The 24,922-nt window shown below is 33.7% G+C and overlaps 1 protein-coding gene across 7 annotated transcripts in view; it reads right to left on the bottom strand.

Moving 5' to 3' along the window:
- The window catches only part of NCOA3 (nuclear receptor coactivator 3), a 203,899-nt gene that overhangs the window by 29,400 nt on the left and 149,577 nt on the right, over positions 1 to 24,922 (bottom strand). For all 7 annotated transcript variants that reach the window (XM_074210191.1, XM_074210192.1, XM_074210186.1 and 4 more), the window contains 9 exons: positions 21,043 to 21,147; positions 17,476 to 17,648; positions 11,899 to 11,999; positions 9,258 to 9,432; positions 8,697 to 8,885; positions 8,451 to 8,543; positions 1,794 to 1,934; positions 1,402 to 1,549; positions 199 to 584 (listed from right to left, as the gene is read on the bottom strand). In XM_074210191.1, the coding sequence (XP_074066292.1) occupies positions 199 to 584; positions 1,402 to 1,549; positions 1,794 to 1,934; positions 8,451 to 8,543; positions 8,697 to 8,885; positions 9,258 to 9,432; positions 11,899 to 11,999; positions 17,476 to 17,648; positions 21,043 to 21,128 (1,492 nt within the window). In that variant the 5' untranslated portion in view covers positions 21,129 to 21,147. The remainder of the gene's footprint in view (positions 1 to 198; positions 585 to 1,401; positions 1,550 to 1,793; positions 1,935 to 8,450; positions 8,544 to 8,696; positions 8,886 to 9,257; positions 9,433 to 11,898; positions 12,000 to 17,475; positions 17,649 to 21,042; positions 21,148 to 24,922) is intronic.

Here is a 24,922-nt window from a genome sequence, read left to right as displayed (position 1 = left end):
AGTCATACTCTGAAAACTGGTTTCCATGAAATGTAAAGTTAAGCTACACATATGTGTTGGCCATAGTCTAAGAAGTGAAAAGATTATTATATACCTCAACAGCAAGAATGCCAACATAGATAAAATTCTAGATCTTTGCAATATATTTAAACACTAACATGAATAATGAAAAATAAACAAAAAGGTCAAGTAAAATACCTGGAACAGGAGAAAACTGATGTGAAGGCATCTTTGGACTACCTCTGTTACGAGGAGAAATCATTATGTTCTGCTGACTGGAGCCCAGACCAGGGCTACCATGTGGAGGACTGTTCATATTTAGCCCATAATTATTATTCTGATAGGGAGAGGATTGCATTCCTGGTCCAAGATTTATAGAGCTTATGTTATTAGGTCCTCCATATCTAATGCCACTCATTTGTCCCACTGTGTTAGGATCTCCCAAGGAGTAAGACCTATTTTGTGCTGGCAGGCTTTGATTTGGCGACATATTCATTCCTCCAACAGAACTGGCACATCCAACTGTAGGAGCACGTATATTTTGTCCCACTGGGTTTGGTGTTGGTCTGTAGCCATTCTGCTCTCTGAAAATAACACACAGAAAAACCCACAAGATTTTACATAACTGCAAAGTTCATTAAGATCTTAAATTAAGAGCTGAAATATAGCAAAACAACTCTTCGTGGATACTATCACTATGCCTTCAATAACTACGCCAACATAAATGCTAATCTGCTTCTAATGAGACTGAATTAATTTCCTCTCTACTAGGCAACTACAAATACTACCTCATAATTGACATCAAGTGTGTGGCTCTTTACAAAATTAAGAAGGTTCCAACAAACAAAGCTACAAATTCTTCAAAACAAGATTTTTTCCATGAGGCAGAGAAAGATGCAAGGATTTTCTATTTAATATTTTGTATATGCTGACTAATTTCACTGGGATGTCACGTGGAATTTATGAAAAGCATATGTTCTGAATTGATATCTGAATTTTTAAAACTAATCTCAGTATTATTATATATTAATATCATGGGGGGAAATGGGAGATGAAAAGAAAAGTAAAAACATTTTTTATACAAGGTAGCTATGCCACATAAGTTTATACTTTTTCCACAGACCATAATAACAATTTATCTGATCTACCACTAAAACTTCAGATAGGGTCTTCTCTCCTCCACTCCTGAAAATAGTCAAAAATCGAAATGTGCATTCCTATTCTCAACTCCTAACATTTCAAATTCTCAACCAAAACATTAGAATCAAATTCACTACCATAGGATAATTTTTCTCCCCTAATTTTGACTTCTTTTCCTATTCCTATTCCAAATATTTGACAGTTTGATATTTTTGAAGTTTAAAAATAACAAATCTGAAAAACACAACAGAAAGACATTACCTCTGTAAAAAATGAGTAGAAAGAAAGCCATGGCGATCATTAGTTACTGGATTCCGAAAAAGTTTGCTCTTTGTTTGGGCACTTACTATAGTCCCATCAGCTAAGGAGAACCGATACACAGGGGTTTCAGCATGTCCTTGAATATAAGCTGTATGAAAAAAATTAACATTGTAGACTAAATCAATGGAACACATCTAGCAAAGACTAGAAAGAAAATATATTTGACAATTTGATTCCACCAAGACTATTGCATTAGGTTCTATATAAAAATTATAATCAAGCTAAGATGAAAATTCTGAAAATCAACTAGACAGTACTTAGTGTACACATGCATAAAAAACAAAAGTGACTATTCTAAATGTAACAATTGATTCTTTTAAAAACTTCCTTACCTTCTTGATAGTGCCGTTTTTGGGACCAAGACTGTCCATCATTTAGGCTAAAAAATCTCTGGATACACCTTCTGATTATATCTTCAAATCCAGGTCTCATAGAAGACCTCAGTGAGTTTGTATCTATAGTGACAACTTTGCCTATTTTTAAAGTATGAAAGAAATAAAATATTTATGAGGTTTCCACTATGTGGAAGCACTGTAGAAGATAATGAAAAAGAAATTAAATTGAATCAACAAAAACTATAGAACAAGTTCATCTCTTAATCATTTCGTGTCATGATTATGAATTTCAGATACTGTCCATTTCATCTTTTGCACAAGGCCCTAACAAAGAAGAATGACACATATCTAAATATTTTTAGAATACCCAAAAACTTCTTATAATTTCCTTTTACTTCTGGATAGTTTCAGTGGTATGAATGCTGCCTTTATGATTCCCTAAATCTTCATAAAACACTTTCTGTATAAACAGTAACCATATTTTTATCTAAATTTGAAGGAATACACAACCCCTCTGTTAAAAAAAATTCATTAAATATTTTTTTGAGGATCTGTATGATATGCTAGAAATTTTAGAGAAGCTAAAGACATTCAGCAAATCCTCCAAAGTATAACTGCAGAACTTATCAGAGTTTTCTCTAAATGTATTACTACTTTCAACAAAACTCTTCATCTTTCAGGATGCACCAGGCGAAGAATGTTTTTATATTGATAAGGAAAAGTCTCAAGATATCCCGTAAATTATGAGTATTTTGCTGATTTTTAAAATAGCCACTTACTGCAGATTATTAAAACAGTCACAATTTGACAAATCATTAAACCCAAAAAGAGCTCTTTCCAAACTGGATAAAAATCTCCCTTCCATTGTTTCTTATATGTCAGTACATCTATTTGGTTGAATTAGGTAGTTGCTCTCTTGAAATCATTAAATAAATCAAGAAAACAAAAGCACAACCCTCCAAATGAGATGAATGCAAAGGTGGGTGGTATCTATCTCTGACATAAATCTATTTCTCACTTTAACATCACTGGAACAAAGTCAGTCTTACAACTTTGATCCATCTATGGGAATGAAGGTCTCTTATCCCTGAATGACATCTGCCCTAATTTAGAACACCAAAGCTCTCTTCAAAAGGTAAGGGTACAGGTGGTGTTGAAGTTCCTTCCCTAGTCTCTTTCCACATTTTGGTTCAGAGACCTCCTTGCATCTACTATTATACTGATCCCTGTGATTGTACTGTTGCAAACATTAAATCATTGTCCCTCCTGTCTCTGTCACTCTGTCTCTCTCTCTCCATGCTCATTGTATTTCAGCCATCTCCAGGGAATATGTGCATAGAGCACTGGGTCTGGACTCAGGAAGAACTGAGTTCAAATCCAGCCTACAATGCTTTGGAGAAGTGTGATCTTGGACAAGTCACTTAACCTGTCTGCCTCAGTTACTTCGACTATAAAATGGGTATAATAATACCAGCTCCTTGTCAGGAGAGACTCCAAAAGCATTATTTATAAAATATTTCACATGGTGTCTGGCATTTATTAAATACCCATCTTCTTTCCTTCCTTCCTTCCTTCCTTCCTTCCTTCCTTCCTTCCTTCCTTCCTTCCTTCCTAGTTCTAACTCATGTCTATAATTACCCATGATTTTGAAATTCCCATTTTCTTATCTGACTCTGACTTCCTACTCTCAATCCTTTCTTTGACAACCCTATGAAAACCAATGCCTTTATTCTGCCATGTTTTCTTAGGCTTCTTATGGGTTACTTTCCCACCTTTGGAGCCTCAAATCATTCTCACCACATGCCAGCCCCGGCGAAATATTAGAGATAAAAATAATGCTTGAAAGTCCCCTAACCATAAAGGAGCTTAAAGTCCAACAAGTGAAGATAGTACAAAGAGAAGAGAGATCTTTGCATAAATGGTAGGACTGATGTAATTCTACTTCTGAGCAAGAGGTTGGGGTGGGGGGAGAAGAACAATAGATTACAGTGATAAAAATTTAGTCAGATAAGAGAAAAAAAACTAAAGACTTGCCTATTAGGACAAGTTCATAAATGAGTAATCAACACTGATGCCATTTATTAAATCAATATATAAAAATATTTCTGCAGGAAGCCTGAATTCAGAGCAATTTGGAGAAAAAAATTCTCTTAATACTGCACATACCTTAACAATGTTCAGAGCAGATAACCCCTACATTCTGACATCTATGCTAATATGCATATGTTCCTGAGTACTGCTGGTGGAAGTCAAGGTGAAAATGTACCAGTTTGGCCCACTACAAAATCATGTTATAATCTCAGAATCTTGACAGTTTTTATACCACAATCCTTTTATGTTTCCAAAATCAACTATCATTCTCAACAATATAAATGTTCCAAACTTCCTCCCTCCTCAAATCAACTGTATCATTCCTTCCCTCACAATGGGGGCTTTTGCATCTTACTTTACAAAGAAAAATGAAGGCCATCATCTTGACCTACAATTTTTTTTTCCTATTCTATACCTTAAACTTCTGGTAATTATTTTCTTTTCTCTATTCCTCTTCTCTAATCTCTGTGAAAGGGGAAGTACTGCTTTATTCTAATACAAAAATTGTTATTTAATTTTTTTTCCAATTAATACCCTAGTAGCACATGCATATGCATAGCCAAACAAAATATGCTTACTGCAAAATTTGAAAATGTAGCCATGGCCAAAAAGTATGTGTATGCAAGTGCACATGTGCATGAGTATCTGTCTGTGTCAGATTTTATAGCTCAAATCCATCACACTTCTGTCATTAAATGGTAAAAATGGCACATGAATAATCTTTCTGAATAATAGTTGATGCAATTATTCAAGTTCTTAAGTTCCAAATATTATTTTGACTTTTACAAACATTATTATTTAAACTGTCCTCCTGCTGCTTTATTCTTTACTCTGCAGCAGTTCATACAAATCATTCCAGATTTCTCTAAAATCCATATCATTTCTTGTAGTATAGTAGCATTTTATTAAATTCATAAACTATAACTGGTTCAGTTATTTGTCAGTTATTGGAATCATCTCAATTTCCTGTTAGTTTGGTGCTGGGTAGTAGTGTTGGTGTTACTGCTTTGCTACAGTTGCTATCAATATTTTTGCACATACAGTCATGGGGGGGGGGGGGGGCACAGTGAATAGAGCACAGGCCGGCCCTGCAAGTAGAAGGGCCTAAGTTCAAATCCTACCTCAGACACTTAATAATTACATAGCTGTGTAACCTTGGATAAGTCACTTAACCCTAACACCTTGCCAAAAAAAAAAAGTCATGGGAACAGAGTGACATAAAAGTCATTTACTCTTTATTCTTTTGGCTTATATCAATCTCACAGTGGTATTCTAGGTCAAAGGTTATGCACAGTAACTTTGGGGACAGAGTTTCAAACTGTTTTCCAGAATGACCAGAACCGGGGACATCTAGGTGGCGCAGTGGATAGAGCACCAGTCCTGGAGTTAGGAGAACCTGAGTTCAAATCTGACCTCATACACTTAACAATTACCTAGCTGTATGATCTTGGGCAAGTCACTTAATCTCATTGCCTTACAAAAAACAACAACAACAACAACAAAAACAAACAGAATAACCAGACTAATTCCTTCATAATGCCATCAACAGGATGTTAAGTACTTGTTTTGGCAGTCCCCTCCAGCATATCCCTCATTTTCTTGCTATGTCCAGTTTGCTACTCTTATCAGTGTGAGGTCGAATTCATATGAACTCTAAAGTTCTTAACTCACAGTATCTTCTCATTTGTCTTCCCCACTAGATCCTACTAGGTACTCAGTGTTCCAAACATTCTTCATACATAAGACCATTCCCCATCTCCATGCTTGCTCAAGACAGGGCTGCAAACCTGGAATGCCATCACCTCAACCTTTTAAATCCCGAGCTTTCTTCTATAATCAGTTTAAAGTTACTCTTTGCATAAGGCAATTTTTGCTTCCTTAATATCTTCCCTTATAAGATTACTTTCCATCTATTGAACATCTATCTTTAATTTACATATTTCTATAAAGAAGGTATATACCTTCACTTAAAGCACACAAAATATTTGGATAGATTCAATTACAAAGTATCCCTAAAAGAAACAGAGAACAATCTAAAATAACTGGAGAAATATTTAGAACTTATTGGTCATGCCAATTTAATAAAAGTAAACATGATATTACCGAAGTTAATTTATAGTTTTAATGCTCTACCAAACTATCAAAAGGATATTTAATAAAACTCAATAGTATACCTCTCAGCAGTTCAAAGAACTAGGACAACTGTATTAGACCAACTATGGACAATGTCATCTCCATCCAGAGTAAGAAAATCAAATCAAATCAAAACAAAACACACACACACACACACACCCATCAACCCTTCAGAATCTGATGAACACTTTATAAAAATTATCTCTTATGTATCACTTTCCTTTAATCCTAATTCCTCATACCAAAAATCACTAATCTGTAAACATGTTTATCAAAAATATGTATGTACAATGGCAAGCTGACTGTTTGCTGTTGAAGGAAGTGGGGTGGGAAGGGAGGTTGGAAGGAAAATTTGTAAATTAAAAATATACATGTGCATATGGATTGAAAAAAATAAAAAAGAAAAAACTGAATGGGATAATAACAATAAAATCATCTGAAAATCCAAAATATCTAAAATACCAAGGGAAATAATGAAAAAAAGAGGCAATAGCACTTCTAGACCCCAAACTATTCTATAAAGCATCAGCCACTAAAACCATTTGATTTCGATATTGGTTAAAAATTAAAGAAGAGGGGTGGCTAGGTGGTGAGTGGATAGAGCGCTGGCCCTGGAATCAGGAGTACCTGAGTTCAAATCCAGTCTCAGACACTTAATAATAACCTAGTTGTGTGGCCTTGGGCAAGCCACTTAACCCCATTGCCTTGCAAAAACTAAAAAAAAAAAAAAAAAAAAAAAAATTAAAGAGGAAAAGAGGGGAGGAGCATAAAGAAAGGAGAAAGAAGGTGAAAGAAAGTAAGTGCCTAAAAGATAAGTGGCTCCCCCAATTGATAACTGATGAAACAATACAAACAAAAAGTTCTCAAAAGAAGAACTGCAAACCAGTAACAATAAAAAATGGGTCAAATCACTAATAATAAAGAGTACTGACAACAAAGCTTAGATGTATTAAACAGATAAGTAAGACATGATTCTGGATTATGGCAAATGATCTTAGAGCCCAGGAAACAAAAGAGCCTTGACTTTCATGTAGGATTACATTAAAAAATAGAGGAGAGGGAGCCCTAAGGGAGTCCACAATTCTAATTAGTATAGACTACAGTAGAATTGTGCCTATATCAGGTTACAGATTCATCAGGGTTAATGCTAACAAACACTCACCACAAAGAAAAGTGAAGAGGAAAAAAAGCAACCTCTGAATCATTACTATAGAAAGGAAGGTCTCTTCTCTTCTTATAGAAAAGTTAGCAATTCACTACAAATTAGCTAAAATGTCCACAGTAATAATCATCTGCTTCTCTAGCAAACAGAAAATTTAAACTGTGACTTTCTGGTCATCTTCATGGTAAATGGGTTAAATATAATTTTTTTTTCATTTCTTAAATATAAATGCAAGTGCAAGACTGTCCTATTAAAAAGACAATTGAGACTACCAAATCATTAGACAGGAATTAAGTCATTTGACTGTGAGAGGCTTTTCTTTGTCCTTCAATCTTACACATATACATATATATATATATATATATATATACACACACACACACAGACATGAAAAGATTTGAATGAGAAATAATAAATACAAAGAGTCAAAGGGCATAAACTAATGATAATTTACAAAGTGAAAAGTTTCATTGTCAAATAATTTCAAGACAGAATTGGGGTGGGGGGCAGCTAGGTAGCACAGTGGATAGAGCACCAGACCTGGAATCAGGAGTACCTGAGTTCAATTCAGCCTCAGACACTTAATAATTACCTAGCTGTGTGGCCTTGGGCAAGCCACTTAACCCTACTTGCCTTGCAAAAAAAAAAAAAAAATAGTACGGGGCAGAAGGAAATGATGAGCTGATGCAAATGGAAGTGAGCAGAACCAGGATAACATGGTACCCAGTAATGGCAATATTATAACAATGATCAGCTGAAAATACTTAGCTACTCTGATCAATACAATGATGCCAGACAATTCCAAATGACTCATGATTAAAAATACTATCTACTTCTAGGAAGAGAACTGATGAACTGAGAGTGCAGATTTAAGTATACTTTTTACTTTATTTTTCTTTAATGGGAGAGTGGGGGGGCAGAGAGAACATGACTAATATAGAAATATTTTGTATAATTTCACATGTATAATGGGCATCATACTACTTGCTTCATAATGGAGAGAAATTTGGAAAATGGAGACAATTCAAAATTCAAATTTTTTATAATGAATGTTAAGAATAAGAATAAAGTATGAAGCATAAAAGTCAACATTAAAATAAAAATATAGATAGAAACACTACTCCCACAGATAAAGTAATTCTATGTAGTTAGCTTTTTTCTTAAATTCACTTTATTGACATTTATTAAGAAGTTGTGCTAGGTACTTTTTTTTAAAATGGAAGTGGGGAAAAGAAACCAGGCATACTTGTAGCACTAATTAGTCTTACCAGAAAGGTCATGTTTAGTAATAAAGCTTTCAGGGTTTGAAGGGAATACTGTAGTGATGCGACGTGCCACGCAGATCATACAAGATTGTAAATCTGTAAATAAAAATTTAATCTATTTCAGATTTGCATTTTATTTGGTTAAGTTCTTCAAAAACTGAATAAATAAATGTAGAAACATAGAAACACAATGACTTCATTATATTTTGTCTTTCCTTTTATTTTACATATTTGAAACATAACACTTACCATCTCCTTCTTCCATCATAGCTCGTGGCTGAGACAAAGCAAAACACTGCATTGTCTCATACCTCTGGCGCATATCAGGACTGCTACCCACATCATCAAGTATATCATGCACTGTTTTCACCAACATGCGGCAATTGAATGTATGACTTTTTTGTCTAGGTGCTTCACTTGTCCATGGATCTCCATTAACTTTAGAAAACAAATCAATCATAGAGGAAAGGAACAGGAAACAAAATGTCACTTCTATGTACAGGGAATCTAAATGTTAGCATACTAAAAACATGAATTATTTTCCACACTTCAGTAGAGGAGTTGGATATAATAAATATTTTACAAAGCATCAATGGAATATTATACTACAAGATTAATACACTCTCACCAGGAATTGTAGTCATAGAAAATGTTTGTTGTTTAAGAAGCTTGTGCATGTGAAAACACAAATGAGCACTGCTTCTAAAAACTATTTGAATGACTTTCATCAAGCTTTCCAAAACTGAGTTAGAAAGCTAAATAAAAGAATGCTTTTGTTTGGCTTTTTTTTTTAAGCAAAAATGTAATTACCTGCTGACTTGGGCAAATTTTTTAGAAAATCCTTCCTGTCATCTTCATGCAAGATACTATAGACACTGGTGTTAACCAAGTCTTCTTGTTTATACTGTAGGTACTGTGTGACATTTTCTGATACAAACACAATGGTCCCATCACGATTAACCACAAAAAGAAAACCATCCAAGGCCTAAAACATGATTGGACAAATAAACATTAATATCTAACTCAAATGGATTTAGTTAAAAAGACATTTTATTTTAGTACCAAATCCTCCTCCCAAAATAAAATCTATATTTTAAGAAAGTACATAAACCTAAATTAACACTTTTCCATTATTTCTATTAATATTAATTATGCAGGCGAAACCTTATAGTCATAAAATATAATTTCCAAAACAATATGCAAAAGTTAGCCTTATTCAAATAGAAATATATATAAAATGATGGGAAAAAATATTTGCATTCAGCATTTTTGAAAAACATGTTAAGTACAAAATTAGCTGACTCCTTGAAGTCAATGGCAGTATGTCTCAGCTTTGGTACCAATACTGCTTTAGTATCATCAATTTCAGTCCCTTTGATTGGAGAAAAAAAACTTCTTCCAAAGCCTTTGTTCAAAGAGGGCTCTCAATTCAGTTATTTTCTACCAACCATCCTTGTAAAAATTGACTCCATCATCATCAACCCCAAACCACCCCAACTGTAGCTTATTTCCCTCATTAAATTATAAGTCTTTAGGATGAGGGCTGTCTTCTTCTCACCTATATGCCCAGCAATTAGCAGTTCCTGGCTATAAACACAGGTGTTTAATATTGAAAGGATATTGAAGAGAAATTCTGACAAAATCTATATGAAATTGATACATATAAGATTAAATATATGGGATCAAAATTACATAGAACTGGGGCAGCTAGGTGGCACAGTGGATAAAGCACCAGCCCTGGAGTCAGGAGTACCTGGGTTCAAATCTGCCCTCAGGCACTTAATAATTAACCTAGCTGTGTGGCCTTGGGCAAGCCACTTAACCCCATTTGCCTTGCAAAAAAAAAATTATATAGAACTTTCAAAAGAAATTGAAACTATTACCTTGAAAACTGTTTAGAATTATTTATTAACACTCAGTTAAAACTGCAGTAATACTCACCCAGTTTAAATAGAAAAAAATGATTGACAGGTATGCTAATTCATGGCTGGTCAAAATATAAACATATTCAACCATTTGGGAAAAATTTTGGAATTATGCAAGTAAAGTTAGTAAATATAGTTCATATCCTTTAGCCAAGAGACTTTACAGTTGAAATTATATCTAAAGGAGATTAATGATTAGAAAAGACCCATGTGGACAAACATATTCACAGAAGCATTTCTTGGGATGATAAAAACCTAAAATATGCATCCAATAATTGAGAAATAGTAAAATTATGGGATACAAAAGTATGGTAAACATTATACATGAAATTGTGAGAAATCAAGAAAACAAATTCAAAAATGAACTGTTTGGATTTGTTTCTATATCTTAAAAATGTGAAATATTGTTTCTTTGATATTTAAAGAATACATTTAAAACACTGAACTTCAAAACGAAGAGAGCTAGATTGAGTAGAATGTGGTCTAGGTTAGAGTCTCAGCTTTTCTCCCTACCTGTGTGAAAGAAAACAAATCTCTTAAACTTTCTGGGCCTCAGTTTCTTATTACATAACAGTCAGCCTAGAAGTTAGGAAGACCTAGGTCTCTCACACATACTGGCTAAGTGACTCAGAGAGCAAGTCACTTAACCTCCAAAGGGTAAAGACAGCTCTCTTACAACCAAGTTGCAGAGAAGGTACCAATCTCTATCGGCACAGAGTTTTCTCATGTGAGAGTTCCCTTTACCAATGAAATCATAAGTGTCATATCTATGTACATATTCCTATACCTATTCCATCAATTAGGTAATCTTCAACCAAAAATTAAACATGTTTTTGATACTTAAAAACAATCTACCAGATTGTTTACTTTTACTATCATATTAAAATATTAATACTTTTAACTACCAGTCCTAAAAAGAAAAATGTTTCTAAAAATCTTTTCAATGTCATTCATAAATGTATCATTTTCAACAATCTAAGACTGACAATTATTCCATAATATAGGGTACATAAGTGGAAAGTAAAGAGTAACTAGCAATTCATAAATGAGTGAAATAAATATTCTATGTGAATATAATGAAATATTTTTGTGTGATAAAAAATAATGAAGGACATGGTTTCAGAGAAACCTGGAAGATGTGTATGAACAGATGCAAAGTGACAAAATCTGGAAAACAATTTATACTGTAATATTAATATTATAAAAAAATTCTGAAAGATTTAAGGACTTCATGAATGCAATGACCAACATGATTTCAGAACCAATGATGATACAAAACCCATCTCTTAAGAGACAGCTGAGGGACTCAAGATACAAAGAATGAAACATATTTTAGGTGGTACCAATATGACAATGATTTGTCTCAGTATGCACATTTGTTTAAAGGGGTTTGGTCTGCTTTTTTCCATTCCAATGAGAGGAGAAAGTATATAAAATCAAGTTTTATTAATTGAAAAGAAAAAGTTAAAATTGTAAAAATAAATGTATGGCATAACTGTCATTTGGTTCAATCTTTATATACTTGCCTGCAGCAAAAGTGGTCCTAAGGAATCTTTATCAATAACCCCCTGCCCTGTAGAAGATACGTCAGCTTTCTGAACATCATCATCAATGGAAGTTGCCTTTCCTAAAGAGACAAAAGAAACTTCTTCAGATGACTCTAGTTATGCTGGATAATAATTATAACATGATCCAGAACAGATACATAGCATACATTCTGCTTCCTTGATGAGAGAATTATTTGATCGTATAAACATAAAACTTTTATAGAACTCAAAAGGGATGGCCTCAATTTTGTTTAAAAAAAATTAGACAAGTTCAACTGTTGGGGAAGGGCAGGAAGGACAGGTGACAGAGGTGATTAATGAGAAAGTGGACTGGAACAGTCACTTCATGAAGCTTGATAAAGATTCAGTCAAGTAATATTTTTGATAAATTCATCATGAAGTAGTGAGGGTATAAACACATTCTTATAGGTGTGATCAGGTCTATGGATAGCTAGCACTGAGAGGAGGCTACATGTGAATGCTGAAACAGAAGGAAAAGCTGCTTTCTGCACTGTTCTTTTTATTTCTTCATTGTGATTTGTTTAGTAACTTTAAAATTAAAATATAATTTTAAATAATGTTTGGACTTGTCTGTTAAAAAAAAAGAAAGAAAAAGAAAGATATAGCAATGAGGGCAGGTATTAGGACAGAAAACCTAGTTATTCAGGTATTGAATTCTATGAAAAAGAAGGTAGAAGCCCTAGACTCTGGTATGAGAAATATGACTGAAATTAACATCAAAAGAAAAGCCTGTAGAAGGAAGACCTGGAAGAAGGATGGAGAACCAAGGACTTTGTTACAACCTTCTCCTAGCCCAGTGAACTGAGGCCATGACAGAAGGCACAATGTGTACAAAGAGAGTATGTTCAAAAATAAAAAATATCTTGGAAGAAAAAACAGCTTTCCATTAATACAATAAGATTGAGAGAAGGGAAATCAAGAATGAGAGGAATGTGTTAACAGTAGGTTAGAGAGACCAGAGAAAAGGGAAGAAAAAATGAATCTGAGAAGTAAGTCAACAACTGGCTAAGAAAATAAAACTTAGATTTCTGGACTGTGGCTTACTATATTAGAGATCACAGGTTTCTGGCTAGAGATGAAGTATGCCTAAGCAAAACTGATAAGAATGTACTTTATAGGTGCCTGGCAAATCTAATCAAAAGGGCTTCAAACCGAAAAGGTCAAGAGAAGAAGAAAACCTATGTGATAAACCCAAAATGATATAGCTAGATAGTATAAAGACATTATAGCTATTAAAAAAGGAAGAATAATAACAGTTGTAAAATCCATAAATCTACCAGTCAAGAGCCAAGAAAGGAATCAGTATTAGAACCTATGACCTCAACTAACTTCCAAAGTTTTAAAAAACAAACTAAAAAATTAATGATTCAAATATAAGAAGGCAATCTGATTGCAAAAGTACTCCTTCATCTTTGTGGGATAAAATTCATCCAGACACAGTTCTGGATAAGCATACTTTATTTAAAAGGAAAACAATATATAACAGGGGAGAAAAGAGTGGCATCAGAAAGTAAGAATGTTTGCTATTATATAAAAATCCTAATGATTTTCATGGATTTACTTTGTAGCCTGAAACTTTGTTGCAGCTATTAACAATATAAATTGATTACTTCAATGATTCTCTGATTTTCAATTAACCATCATGACATTAGCAAACAGAGATAATTTTGTTTCCTCTTTGCTGATCTGAATTCCTTCTTTTGTCTTATTGCTATTGCTATCATTTCAAGGAATCTAGCAAATAATACTGGGCAAAATGAGCATCAATGTCTTACTCCCACATTTATTAGGAAAAACTTCTGGTGAATTTATACTGTATAGAATTGCCTGAATTTAGCTTTAGATATCTCTATGCATATACATAGTATAATTTTAGTTTAAATAAATTTAAATAAATTTAGTTTAAATAAATTTTATTTAAAAATTTTAATCAAAGTTCATTTAATTATATTGGTTTATAGTTCTCCTCTTTTAGCCTTCCCTATAGAGAAGATATTATTAGATCTATATCTGTTTCATAAAAGGCATTTGATAGAGCCTTTTTCTCAGTAGTATTGGTATTAATTGTTCTTTAAAAGTTTAATTCTTTATAGCTAATTCTATTTCTTTTCCTGAGATTGGGTTAAGACCTAAATTTTGTTCCACTAATTTGAGTATTTTAATATTCTTGAAGTTAAGTTGAAGTTAAGTTTGAAGCTAAAGCCTTTCTTTTCTGGTGGTTTAAAATCTGATAATTCATTTTATTTCTTTAAATTTTGTTATGATTCCACTTTTTTTCATTTGTTATTTTGCCAATCTGATTCTCTTGGATTTGATTAAGAAAAATATAGCTTCTAAGTATAGAGAGAAAATAGCCCTGGTGTAATTTGACTTCATTTGAAATATTATGCTCAATTTTGGACACTACTGTTTAAGAAGAGCATTGATAAGTTGGAGAGCAGGACAATCAGCATGATGAAAGTCTAAAGTTCATGACAGGGGTGGCTAGGTGGCGAAGTGAATAGAACACCGGCCTTGGAGTCAGGAGTACCTGGGTTCAAATCCGACCTCAGACACTTAATAATTACTGAGCCGTGTGGCCGTGGGTGAGCCACTTAACCCCATTGCCTTGAAAAATCTAAAAAAAATAAAAATAAAAAAATAAAGTTCATGACATATAGAGGTTCAAGCTGAAAGAGCAGGACAAATTTAACCTGGGAAAAGAAAAGATTCAGAGGGGACATGGAGCAATTAAATTTGTTCTCTTCATGGGGCGGCTAGGTGGCGCAGTGGATAGAGCACTGGCCTTGGAGTCAGGAGTACCTGAGTTCAAATCCGGTCTCAGACACTTAATAATTACCTAGCTGTGTGGCCTTGGGCAAGCCACTTAACCCCATTGCCTTGAAAAAACTTTAAAAAAAAGTTCTCTTCAAATCAAAAGCAAAGGGAAGAAGTTGCACCTCATCACTTGTTGGATATGTGATAATGGGTACTGCTTTAGTGTATGGGTGGTACTAAAAGGTCATTGAGGTCCTTTTCAACTCTCAAAATTTGTGATTCTGACTGGAAATATATAAAACTGAGCCAGAAGGGAATAAGAGTAACAAGAGAGAAGAAAAGAGGAAAGAGCTTGTGAGCTATGTCAAGATATGCATCAACTAATCACAGTAGAAGACTGTTGAATCAATGGTAATAATACATGGAAAGGTCATGGGGTAAAGGCAAGAAGTGAGTCCTTTAAAGTTAAGAGCATCATTTGATCACAGGGACCCAGAAGCTATTAATAGTAACAGCAGCCAGGAAGCTCATAAACTTAAAAAAAAAAAGCCTATCATCCCAAAAAAGTACATGATCATTTCACTCCATTCCTCTTATTCACAATCAAAAATTAAAAACCAAGGCAGAGGTGCTGAAAAAAAGAGATACAAATACCTTCTCCATCCTGAACAGCAGCATTCCTAATGCTTCATTCTTGAGAATGAAGACTGAAGAGAAATCAATTTCTAGATGGTAACAATGGAAAATACATAGAGATAACAGATAGAAAAATAGACATTCCTACTGATGCCACTCAAAATAACTAAATGGAGTGGGAATGCCTTTAACTCCAATTCAGGTGAAGTCTATACCTAGGTCCTTAATTCATGAGAGGAAAGAAGATTTTTAAGGTTAAACACTTGAAATCAGTGTCTAAATTCTTTCAATATTATCTTTCTTTCTGAGTCAGCAGTCATCATGAATGAAAGGTGATAGAAAAGAACTTATTAATGGGGGTGGGAGAAGTGGGTGTCAGGAAAAGTTTCCTGGAAAAAGATGCATTTGAATTGGTCTTGAACAAGAGATTCAAAGCATAAAGGCTCTATTAGCAAAGGCACATAGATATAAAAGTTTACAGCATGTAGTAAGAATGGATATCAAGTAGATTGGCTAAAGTAGATAGTTAAAAAAAACAATAATGAGCTAAGTTAGAAACGTATTGAGATGTCCGATGGCCTTGAATGCCCACAGAAAAGACTTAAATTTTGTCCAATATGAAGAAGAAAAATGTCAATTTCTCTATCTTTTCCTCCCATTCAAGAGAGAAGGATATAATCATTAACTGTCAGTTTGGCATAGAGATCAATGTTAGCTTGGAAAGAAAAGAAGGGAGACTCATTAGGAAACTAATTTAAGGAAACGGAAGAATATTATCAAATATACACATAAAAAAGATTAATCTGGTAATGGCATTTGTAATCAACCAACCTTTGAACAAATATTTATTAAGTGCCAAACATTGTAAAAACAAATTCCTTCCCTGAAGAAATTTTAATTTTAATTTTAATGAGGGAAACAACATACACAAGTATAAATATATAAAAGTTTATGTAAGTAAAAGGCAAGATCAGAATCTGAGGTATATAGGTAAGGTCTCATGCACAAGATGGCATTTGAGTCTCAAAGGAAACCAGGGATTACAAGAAACAGGAATAGAGGGAAAGCATTTTAAACACAGGAGACAGTCAAGATAAAAGTAGAGAGATGGGAGGTGGAGCATCATGAGTTGTACAGTAAGGAAGCCATCATGACTCAACCACAGAGGGATTGTCAGGAAACAAAATATAAGAAACTATAAAAGTAGAAAGTAACCAAGCTATAAGGCACTTTGGATACCAAAGAGAACTTTATATGCAATCCTAAAAGTAACAAGAAACTGTCTGAGTCTGTTGAAAAAGAGGATTTGGTTAAGATCCGTACTTTAGGAAAATTACTTTGGTTTTTAAGTGAAAAGTGGATTGAAGCGGGAAGAGACTTGAGGCAAAGAGTCCAAATAGGAAGCACTGCAATTTTAGAGGGGGAAAGTAATGAGGGTCTGAAAGTCAGGAAGGTACTGTCTATGTGCATGGAAAGAATGGTATATATGTGAGAGAGATTGTGGAGATAGAAATGACGAGACCTGATGAATCAGAAATGATTTTCTGAGTTGCATCTCCCACATAGACTCATTTGCACTCTATCAGCAGTTCTTAAAATGTATTCCAGGGACCAATGAGGATCCCCAAGATCATTTCAGGAAGTGAAGTATATAAAGGAGTGCTGAGACAAAAATATTTGAGAATGACTAGGATGGGACAAAACTTCAGCTGTTTCCCCCATTCAGAAAGGGCTTTTTATAAATTCAGTGCTTCATAAATGCTTAGGGATTGCTGAGTGACACATGCAGTTTGTAAACCTAGAGGATATTCAATTCAAAAAATGTACAGATCAGATTTTCTTTCTAAGAAGAGTAGACCTGGTTGAGAATAGAGTAGCAACATATACAGCTACTACAAAACAAAATCAAATAAAGAGCCTCAATATAGCTCCTTCTCTACCTCATCTCATTCTGCTCAATCTAACTTTACTCAGATACCTGGCTATCTGAAGGTTCAGAGACTAGCAAGAGGAATAAAACCTAACAAAAGGGATTAAAAAAAAATTCTAAAAGAGTTCTATGTTTGAATTAACAATGAGAATCATCATTAATTGGATAATGCTGGTGACTCAGCAATTATTTTATTTAAAGTTCTACATTACCTTGTTCCTTTATCTGTCGGATCTGTCTCACTGTTTCCTTTAAAATTGCACATTTATCTGGCTTGACATTGAAACTGTCAATATCACTGAAATTAGCAGATATCAACTCGGCCAGTTCCTCGAGGTATTTACTCTCTTGCTCCCGTCGCCACTTCTCACCATTGCCTGTTAGTCTAGGGGAAAGAATAGTCATGTGATAAAGATTCTGAAAACAGCAAGGCAAGACAGTGGTACCCAGAGCTGCTGACCTTGGAGGCAGGAGAAACATAGTCCAAATGACCATCCAAACATTCGTTAGTGACACAACCTTGGTCAAGCCATTTAGCATCTAGATTCCCATTTCTCCATCTGTAAAATGAGGCCAGCAGTATAAGGTCTACCTGCCTTCTAGGGCTACAGAGATATAAAACGGTTTGTAAACTTTGAAACTCCCATCATTATTAGTTCTTACACCAATGAAACTATGGTTTTGTCAATACATATTTACACTCCAAGGATAGAGATGATGACCAAGGAGAGATGATGGCCCATCCATGCACTCCCAAAGTTTACCACAAGAGTTTCATCCAATATGCTGGAGTTTTTCCTCTACTTCCTCCACATCTTCCTCCATCACAAGGTACCAAGTGTTCATGTGACCTATTGTTCATTTCAGAAACTGATCAACCTCTCTCTTCATTACATCATACAAATCTTGATGGTATCCTTTACTCTTCCAAGTCCCTCAACAGATATATATTGTTGCCTGCTCATACTAAAACTCAAGTTTCTATTGCCATCTCTGTGATGCTCATTTGTAATTCTTCAGAGGCAATAGTGTTCCCGATGTTGTTAACACATACTTCAAAACTGGTAAAATATTTGTATTGTTTTGGGAAATTTAGGATGAGTAAAAATGCTTTACAATCTTTTCAAAGTGATCTAGCACATTCTTTTTCTCCTTTTCAACTCTGGGTCCATCAATATTTGGGGGCAGGAGGTTGTCTATATTTGTTGGGAGGGGGTTGTCTGTATTTGTGCAACTGTTGGAACTACAGGGCATATTAGCTACTGGTGAAAGAAAATTTATGATCAATAAAAAGATTTTGCAGAACTAAGAATACATGACATTTCTGAGAAACTGTCCTTCCATGGCAGTTGTGCTTAAGCTTACACTTTAACATTAAACAATGGTATTAAAAAGCAGAGTATATGTTACTACTACAAAGATGGTGACCTCTCAATAGAAGTTGAAACAAATCTTATAATTCTTGTTACTCTAACTATAAATACCAAATATCATTAAGTTATATCATGAAATAATTTCATAAGACCAAGAAAAACAAAACTGATATGTCTAAAGTTCTATTTAATAATGGCAATCTGTCAATAGCATTCTTAAGAATTCTTAAGGCCTTATTTGCCCAAGTGATACTTAATTTATGGGACAGCCTATTCTAATACTGGTCTGCTATAATTGCTATAAAGACATTTCATATCTAAAATATAATGTCCTAATGACAAGAACAACAACCAAATAATCAAAATTTAATGCTGCAAAATTATCATGAATAAGCATGGGAAAAAATGTGAAAAAATTTTTTAATGAAACAATTTTTTTTAGGAAAGGTAGGAAATTAGACATGGAACTCTCTCTCTCTCTCTGTGTATGTATGTATGTATGTATATATATATATATATATATATATATACACACACACATACATATATATAATGTCTTTCATATTAGTTGGTTTGCTTTGTTGACATTTTTTCTTTTATTTTTTTGTTAAGATATACTAGGAAATATAGGTGATATATAAAAAGAATACTAATCATACTAATCATTACATCAGTGCAACAATCAGTGACAATTTGCTGTCTGCTATGGAAAATAACAACTGTATCCAGAGAAAGAACTGTGGAGTTTGAACAAAGACCAAGAACTATTACCTTTATTTTAGAAAAAAAAATACTGATGTCTTATTGTCTGATCTTGCTATCTCATATACTTTAATGCTTCTTCCTTAAGGATATAATTTCTCTCTCAGCACGTCCAATTTGGATCAATATACCATGGAAACAATGTAAAGACTGACAAATTGTCTTCTGGGGGGGGGGAGTAAGATTAGGGGAAAAATTGTAAATCTCAAAATAAATAAAATCTTTATAATAAAAAAATAGCAACAAAAATTTTTTAAAGAAGTAGATATTGCCTTTTGTGTTTATTTCTTTCCCTTGTTTGGTTAAAGATGCTTCCCTTAATCCTAAAACTGTGAACGTGTAACCTTTACTATTCAGATTACATATTCATTTTATTAGTAGTACATTATATATATAAAATAGTCATCTAAACCTATTTTCTTCCTAATTGCTTTCCAGTTTCCCTATATATAACACCATTTCAGTCATGTCCAATTCTTTGGGATCCTACTAAGGATGTTCTTTATAAAGATACTGGAGTAGTTTGTCATTTTCTTCTACAATGCATCCATTTCATCAGGTGATCAGAGGTTAAATGGCTTGTCTGGGGGGGTTACACAGCTAGGAAGTACCTGAGACAGAATTTGGACTCAGGTCTTCTGTCTCCAGAACCAATGCTCAATCCACTGAGCAACTAGCTGGGCCTTAATGTTTTCCAATGAGTCTTTATCAAATAGGGAATTAATCCCAAATAATTTATATTCTCAGACTTATCAAACATTGTGTTGTTGAGCCCAACAGTTTCTAATTCTTCTTTAGACATTCTGATTTAATTTCATAATTTTTAGCCATTACAAAACTACCTTTTATGATTACTGCTTTCAAATATAATTTGAAATCTGGAAATGCTCTCTCTATTCTTACCCTTTTGAAGTTTCCCTTCAGATACTTTTAAATATATAAAACTGAAAAGCTTTTATTTGAAGGAAAAAATATTGCTACTGGGATTAAAGGGAAAGCTATGAATCAACTTGGGGAAAACAACCATCTATGATTAAGTATTAATTTCCAAGAAATATTGTTAAGTGTTACAAATACCATTCTCCAGTGGACAAATAATAAAAGGAAATGAACACTTCTTAGCAGATGGCCCACTGACTATGGAACAATGAAATTGTATTACATGATTATGATGTCATACGAAATCATGAATATCTAAGCTAGAGTAAAAAATAAGATAAACCTAGTAATAAAAAAATAAGTAAATAACAACACTATAAATAGAAAGAACAATCAAAGCTGAATGCTATACAATTATAATGACCATAGCTGGCCCAAGGAAAAGATATGGGAATGGATTTTTTCCTATTTCTTTTTGGAGGTAGAAAATTATCGCTACATAATAGCAAATATACTATTAGACTGGTTAATATATTGGTTGGCTTTATTCAACTGACTTTACCCCTCTTTCTTTTTAGTATTTTTATTATATGGGATGGCTCTCTGTATTAAGAAAGGGAAGTAGTACATTGGAGGAGGGGATGGTAACATTAAAAACAAAGCTCTTAAAAAATTTTTTAATGAATCCTGAAAAGTTTAAATTAAGAGATATTCATAAAAAAGCTATGAATTATTAAGTTCATACACAAAAAAACCCTTTCTTACCCTTGTACTGGAGTATCACATGGCAATTTACGTTTTCGGGAATCAGCAGTCAGTGGATCTAAGGAGTTTTCTCCTAATCCGCTCATTTTGACTATACATCAGCAACTAAAAATAGAAAGAAAAAAATGCTAATCAACAAAATACTATCTATTGATAAAAACTGTCAAGCAACATAATGACCACATGTAACAAAACAAAATGTTTTTATCTTAATAGGATAATGGAAAAGCTGCCATTACTAACTGAATATATAAATTTTGAACACACTTTTCCTGTTAGATCTTACCTGATAACCAATTTTCTCAAATCATCTCAAAAACATACATTATATGCATTATATGATTTGTTTAGCCTGTCAAAGTATGGCAGCTAAACTTGAATGGCCAGCATTGAGATCCTCAGAAATAGTAGTGGTTTTGGAAATATCACCTTAAGAAGGCACAGAATGCTCTGAAGTTCCAGGTCAGGTGAAAGAACTCAATATATAATCATAAGGAAAAATAAAACAAACACTACCTTGTTTGAAAGCTGTTTCCCCTAAGAAATTGAAAGGTTTTTATTTTTCATTAATTTGTGTATGAGGGGGAAGGAGATACATGTTAAGTGTGAAATTAACTAAACTCCTTATACTCCAGACACTGGAATTTTTTAAACAAATATCTTTTTTAAAGAATATCATTAAGGGATAACATTTTGGATATGGGAGAGGAGAGAGTTTTAACCATAAAAAAATTATATGAGCAAGGCACAGGTATGGGAAAGTATGAAACATATTTGAGAGATAGTCTAGAATTGGGTGAAATAAGGATATAGGTCAGAGTCCTATTACCATTTTGAATCCAGAACAAAAATGGCCTTTATTTGGTAGGCAACTGAGAAAAACTAGTGGTTTTTAGTTCATCAGTAAAATTATAAAAGCTATGATATTAGGAGATTATTATGACAGAAGTATGCAGATAGAATTGGGAGAAAGAGTCTGGAAGAAAAGCCAATCAAGTATTTATCATAATAGTAGTAGCTAACATTTATGACACCTCAGGCCTTTCTGAACACCCATACACAGCACTTTATTCACCACACCACCTATCTGACTCATAATAACCTGAATGGAAAGGAAAGATTTAATGTGCAATTAAGGGAACATAACTGACAGGACAAAGTATTTGACTAGAAATGGAAAATGGAAAGGAAAAATCAAAAGAGTAACTAAAAAGAAGTGGCAGAAAAAATAGCCCTAAGACAGGTAACCAGGAGACACTTATACACAGAAGCCAAAGGACAAGAATATAATCTCAACAAAAGAACAAAATCATACAAAACAGTCAAGGGAAACACATACTGGAAAAATGCCAGTTTTGGCAATATTGTTGACTTCATGCAATATTAGATTAAGGATGTGGTAGTATTTAAGTGTGAGTTTATACAGTTCAAAAAGCTTATTTAAGCAGGAAAAGATTTTAGGAAGAAAAAAAATACCCTGCTCAATCTAATTAAAAATATTTACAATGACTCACTTATAAAATGTTAGTTGGCTTCTAAAGGCACTTCTACAAAACCAGTATAAGATTCATTTTACAGATAAGGAAAATAAGGCCTAGACTTACATGTCACGTGATTTCTAACTGTCTAGCTGCAAGTATCTAAATATTTTGGGGGGGAATAAATTAATGTAAGTTATGAAACAAAGAATGAATTTTGCTCCATGAGGAGACTGTTTTTGCTTTTTCTTTTCATCCTTAGTATTTATGGACAATGCATATAGTAACTTCTGAACAAACGCTTTCTGACCAATGGAAAATTTTCATTCTATTAGTATACAAAGTAAATAAAGAATGTTTTTCTTCGATAAAATAAGACATTACAGTTTACCCCAATGCTAAGAAAAGGCATACTGAATAATGCTGAACTTTCCACTAGATGGCAGAATTCTACCAAGTACTACTTTTCTAAATTCCCACAAACTCCATTCCCAAAAGGCTAAAACTAAATTACCATCACATTTTTTAAGACTAAATAAATCACCATTTTTTAAAAGATATAGATTTTCCTGTAAGGAACTAGGAAGCGTGCAGCAAGGAGCACAAAGAACCATAAAAAAACTGAACCCATCCTAAAATTCTGGCAGTATAAATCTCTAGCCATTCACAAGTATAGTGAAGAAACAAAGGGTGAGAAAGAATTTAAGTAACAGATAAGATGAAAGACAGCTCAAGGCTAGGGTTGAATAAATGCTGTGTGGTTTTTTTAAATTCTCCATATATATGGAGAAGGAATTCTTTCTATACTACTGAACTAATTTTGGCAGACACCAGAACTTTCCTCTTCTCTTCACTATTACTATTCCCCCTTTCCCCACTCCTGAAAGGGGGTGGAGGGATGGCAGGGGGATGAAGTTATCCATCCAAGTAGTATAGAGATGGGAATTAAATCTGTTATTTCATTGACATAAGGAAAATCTCAAATGAGGAAGCACCCCCCCACACACACACACACAAAGTAATAAAGGGCTCTTTAAAAGCTTAAGCTTTAAACCTATTTCACATTCTAAATGTATTCCTTTACATTAATATTAATCACATAAAACTAAAAATTTATTCCTCTAGTATGTTATCTGAAATAAAAATTTTCTTGAAATTGTACATAAATGAAAAAAAATCAGTGTTTTACAATTAAGCACTTATCATGACAAAGTTAATTATTCTCTACATAATATTTATAAAAACATATGTATATAGTCCTAAATGTTTACAAGGCATTTCTGTTCACAATTTCCTCCATGGAACAGATGAGAAAATTGAGGCCATGTCTGATAAGTTAAATCACTAGCTCATGATCATACAGCTAGCAAATGTTTAATGAGGCAAGATTTCAGTCCAGGCCTCTTGACCAACCTGTTTATAATTCTAACCATGAAGTCACAAACACCACCTCTCATACACTGGAAATTTTAGATTTTATCAATGTTATTATTTATATTTAAGTGCATGTTTAACACTATGGTAAAGTTGTTCAATTATCACTGAACCCTCATCATAAAGAAATGCCATGTTCTTAGAAGAAATTATCTTCATATCTGATATATAACCTTATAGGTAAAATGAAGGCGAGAAAACATCAGTCATACTGCAATCTAAACCAAGACGATATAATAAAATGAACATCTGGATTATGTTAAATATAAGGATATAACTTGAGATGGAAGAGACTACTCATAAGGAGACTAGTTGGGAAACTATTAGAATATAATAAGCAAGTGATAGATGATAAAAATTGAATTAATGTGAGAGGTGGTAATAAAGAAGAAAGTGCTAATTAAAGAGAAGTCCTTAGCAACTAACTGAATTAGTCAGAGGGAATAGGAAAAGGGAAAAGTCAACAACACCCTGAAGCTTGGGCTGAGTGGTTCAAAAGATGTGGCAGTCATCAAGAGAAATGGTTAAAAGGTAGCTAGGTGGCACAGTGGATAGAGCACCAGCCCTGGAGTCAGTAAGACCTGAGTTCAAATCCAACCTTATAGACACTCCATAATTACCAAGCTGTGTGACCTTAGGCAAGTCACCTAACCTCATTCACTGCCTTGCTGAGAGAGAGAGAGAGAGAGAGAGAGAGAGAGAGAGAGAGAGAGAGAGATGGTTAAATTATGAGAAATGTCACAATTTGAGGAAAGAAACTCTGTTATGGAAAAGTTAAGCTCCATGTGGAGAGGGATTGTTTTTGCAATCCAGAGATGCAAATGGAAGTGTAAGATTTGTATTCAAGGGAAAGTTAAGAATTAGAAATATAGATTAGGAATCAGATGAATAAAATTAAAGATCATAGAAGCACTAGAGCTGGAAAAGGCCATCTAAGCCCAACTCCCTTTTTATAAATATGGAAACTG

The sequence above is a fragment of the Macrotis lagotis genome, chromosome 1, assembly GCF_037893015.1.
Source record: "Macrotis lagotis isolate mMagLag1 chromosome 1, bilby.v1.9.chrom.fasta, whole genome shotgun sequence".
Lineage (NCBI taxonomy): Eukaryota > Metazoa > Chordata > Mammalia > Peramelemorphia > Peramelidae > Macrotis > Macrotis lagotis.
Note: the sequence above shows the minus strand (reverse complement) of the source record. Positions and strands in the feature narration are given on the sequence as shown.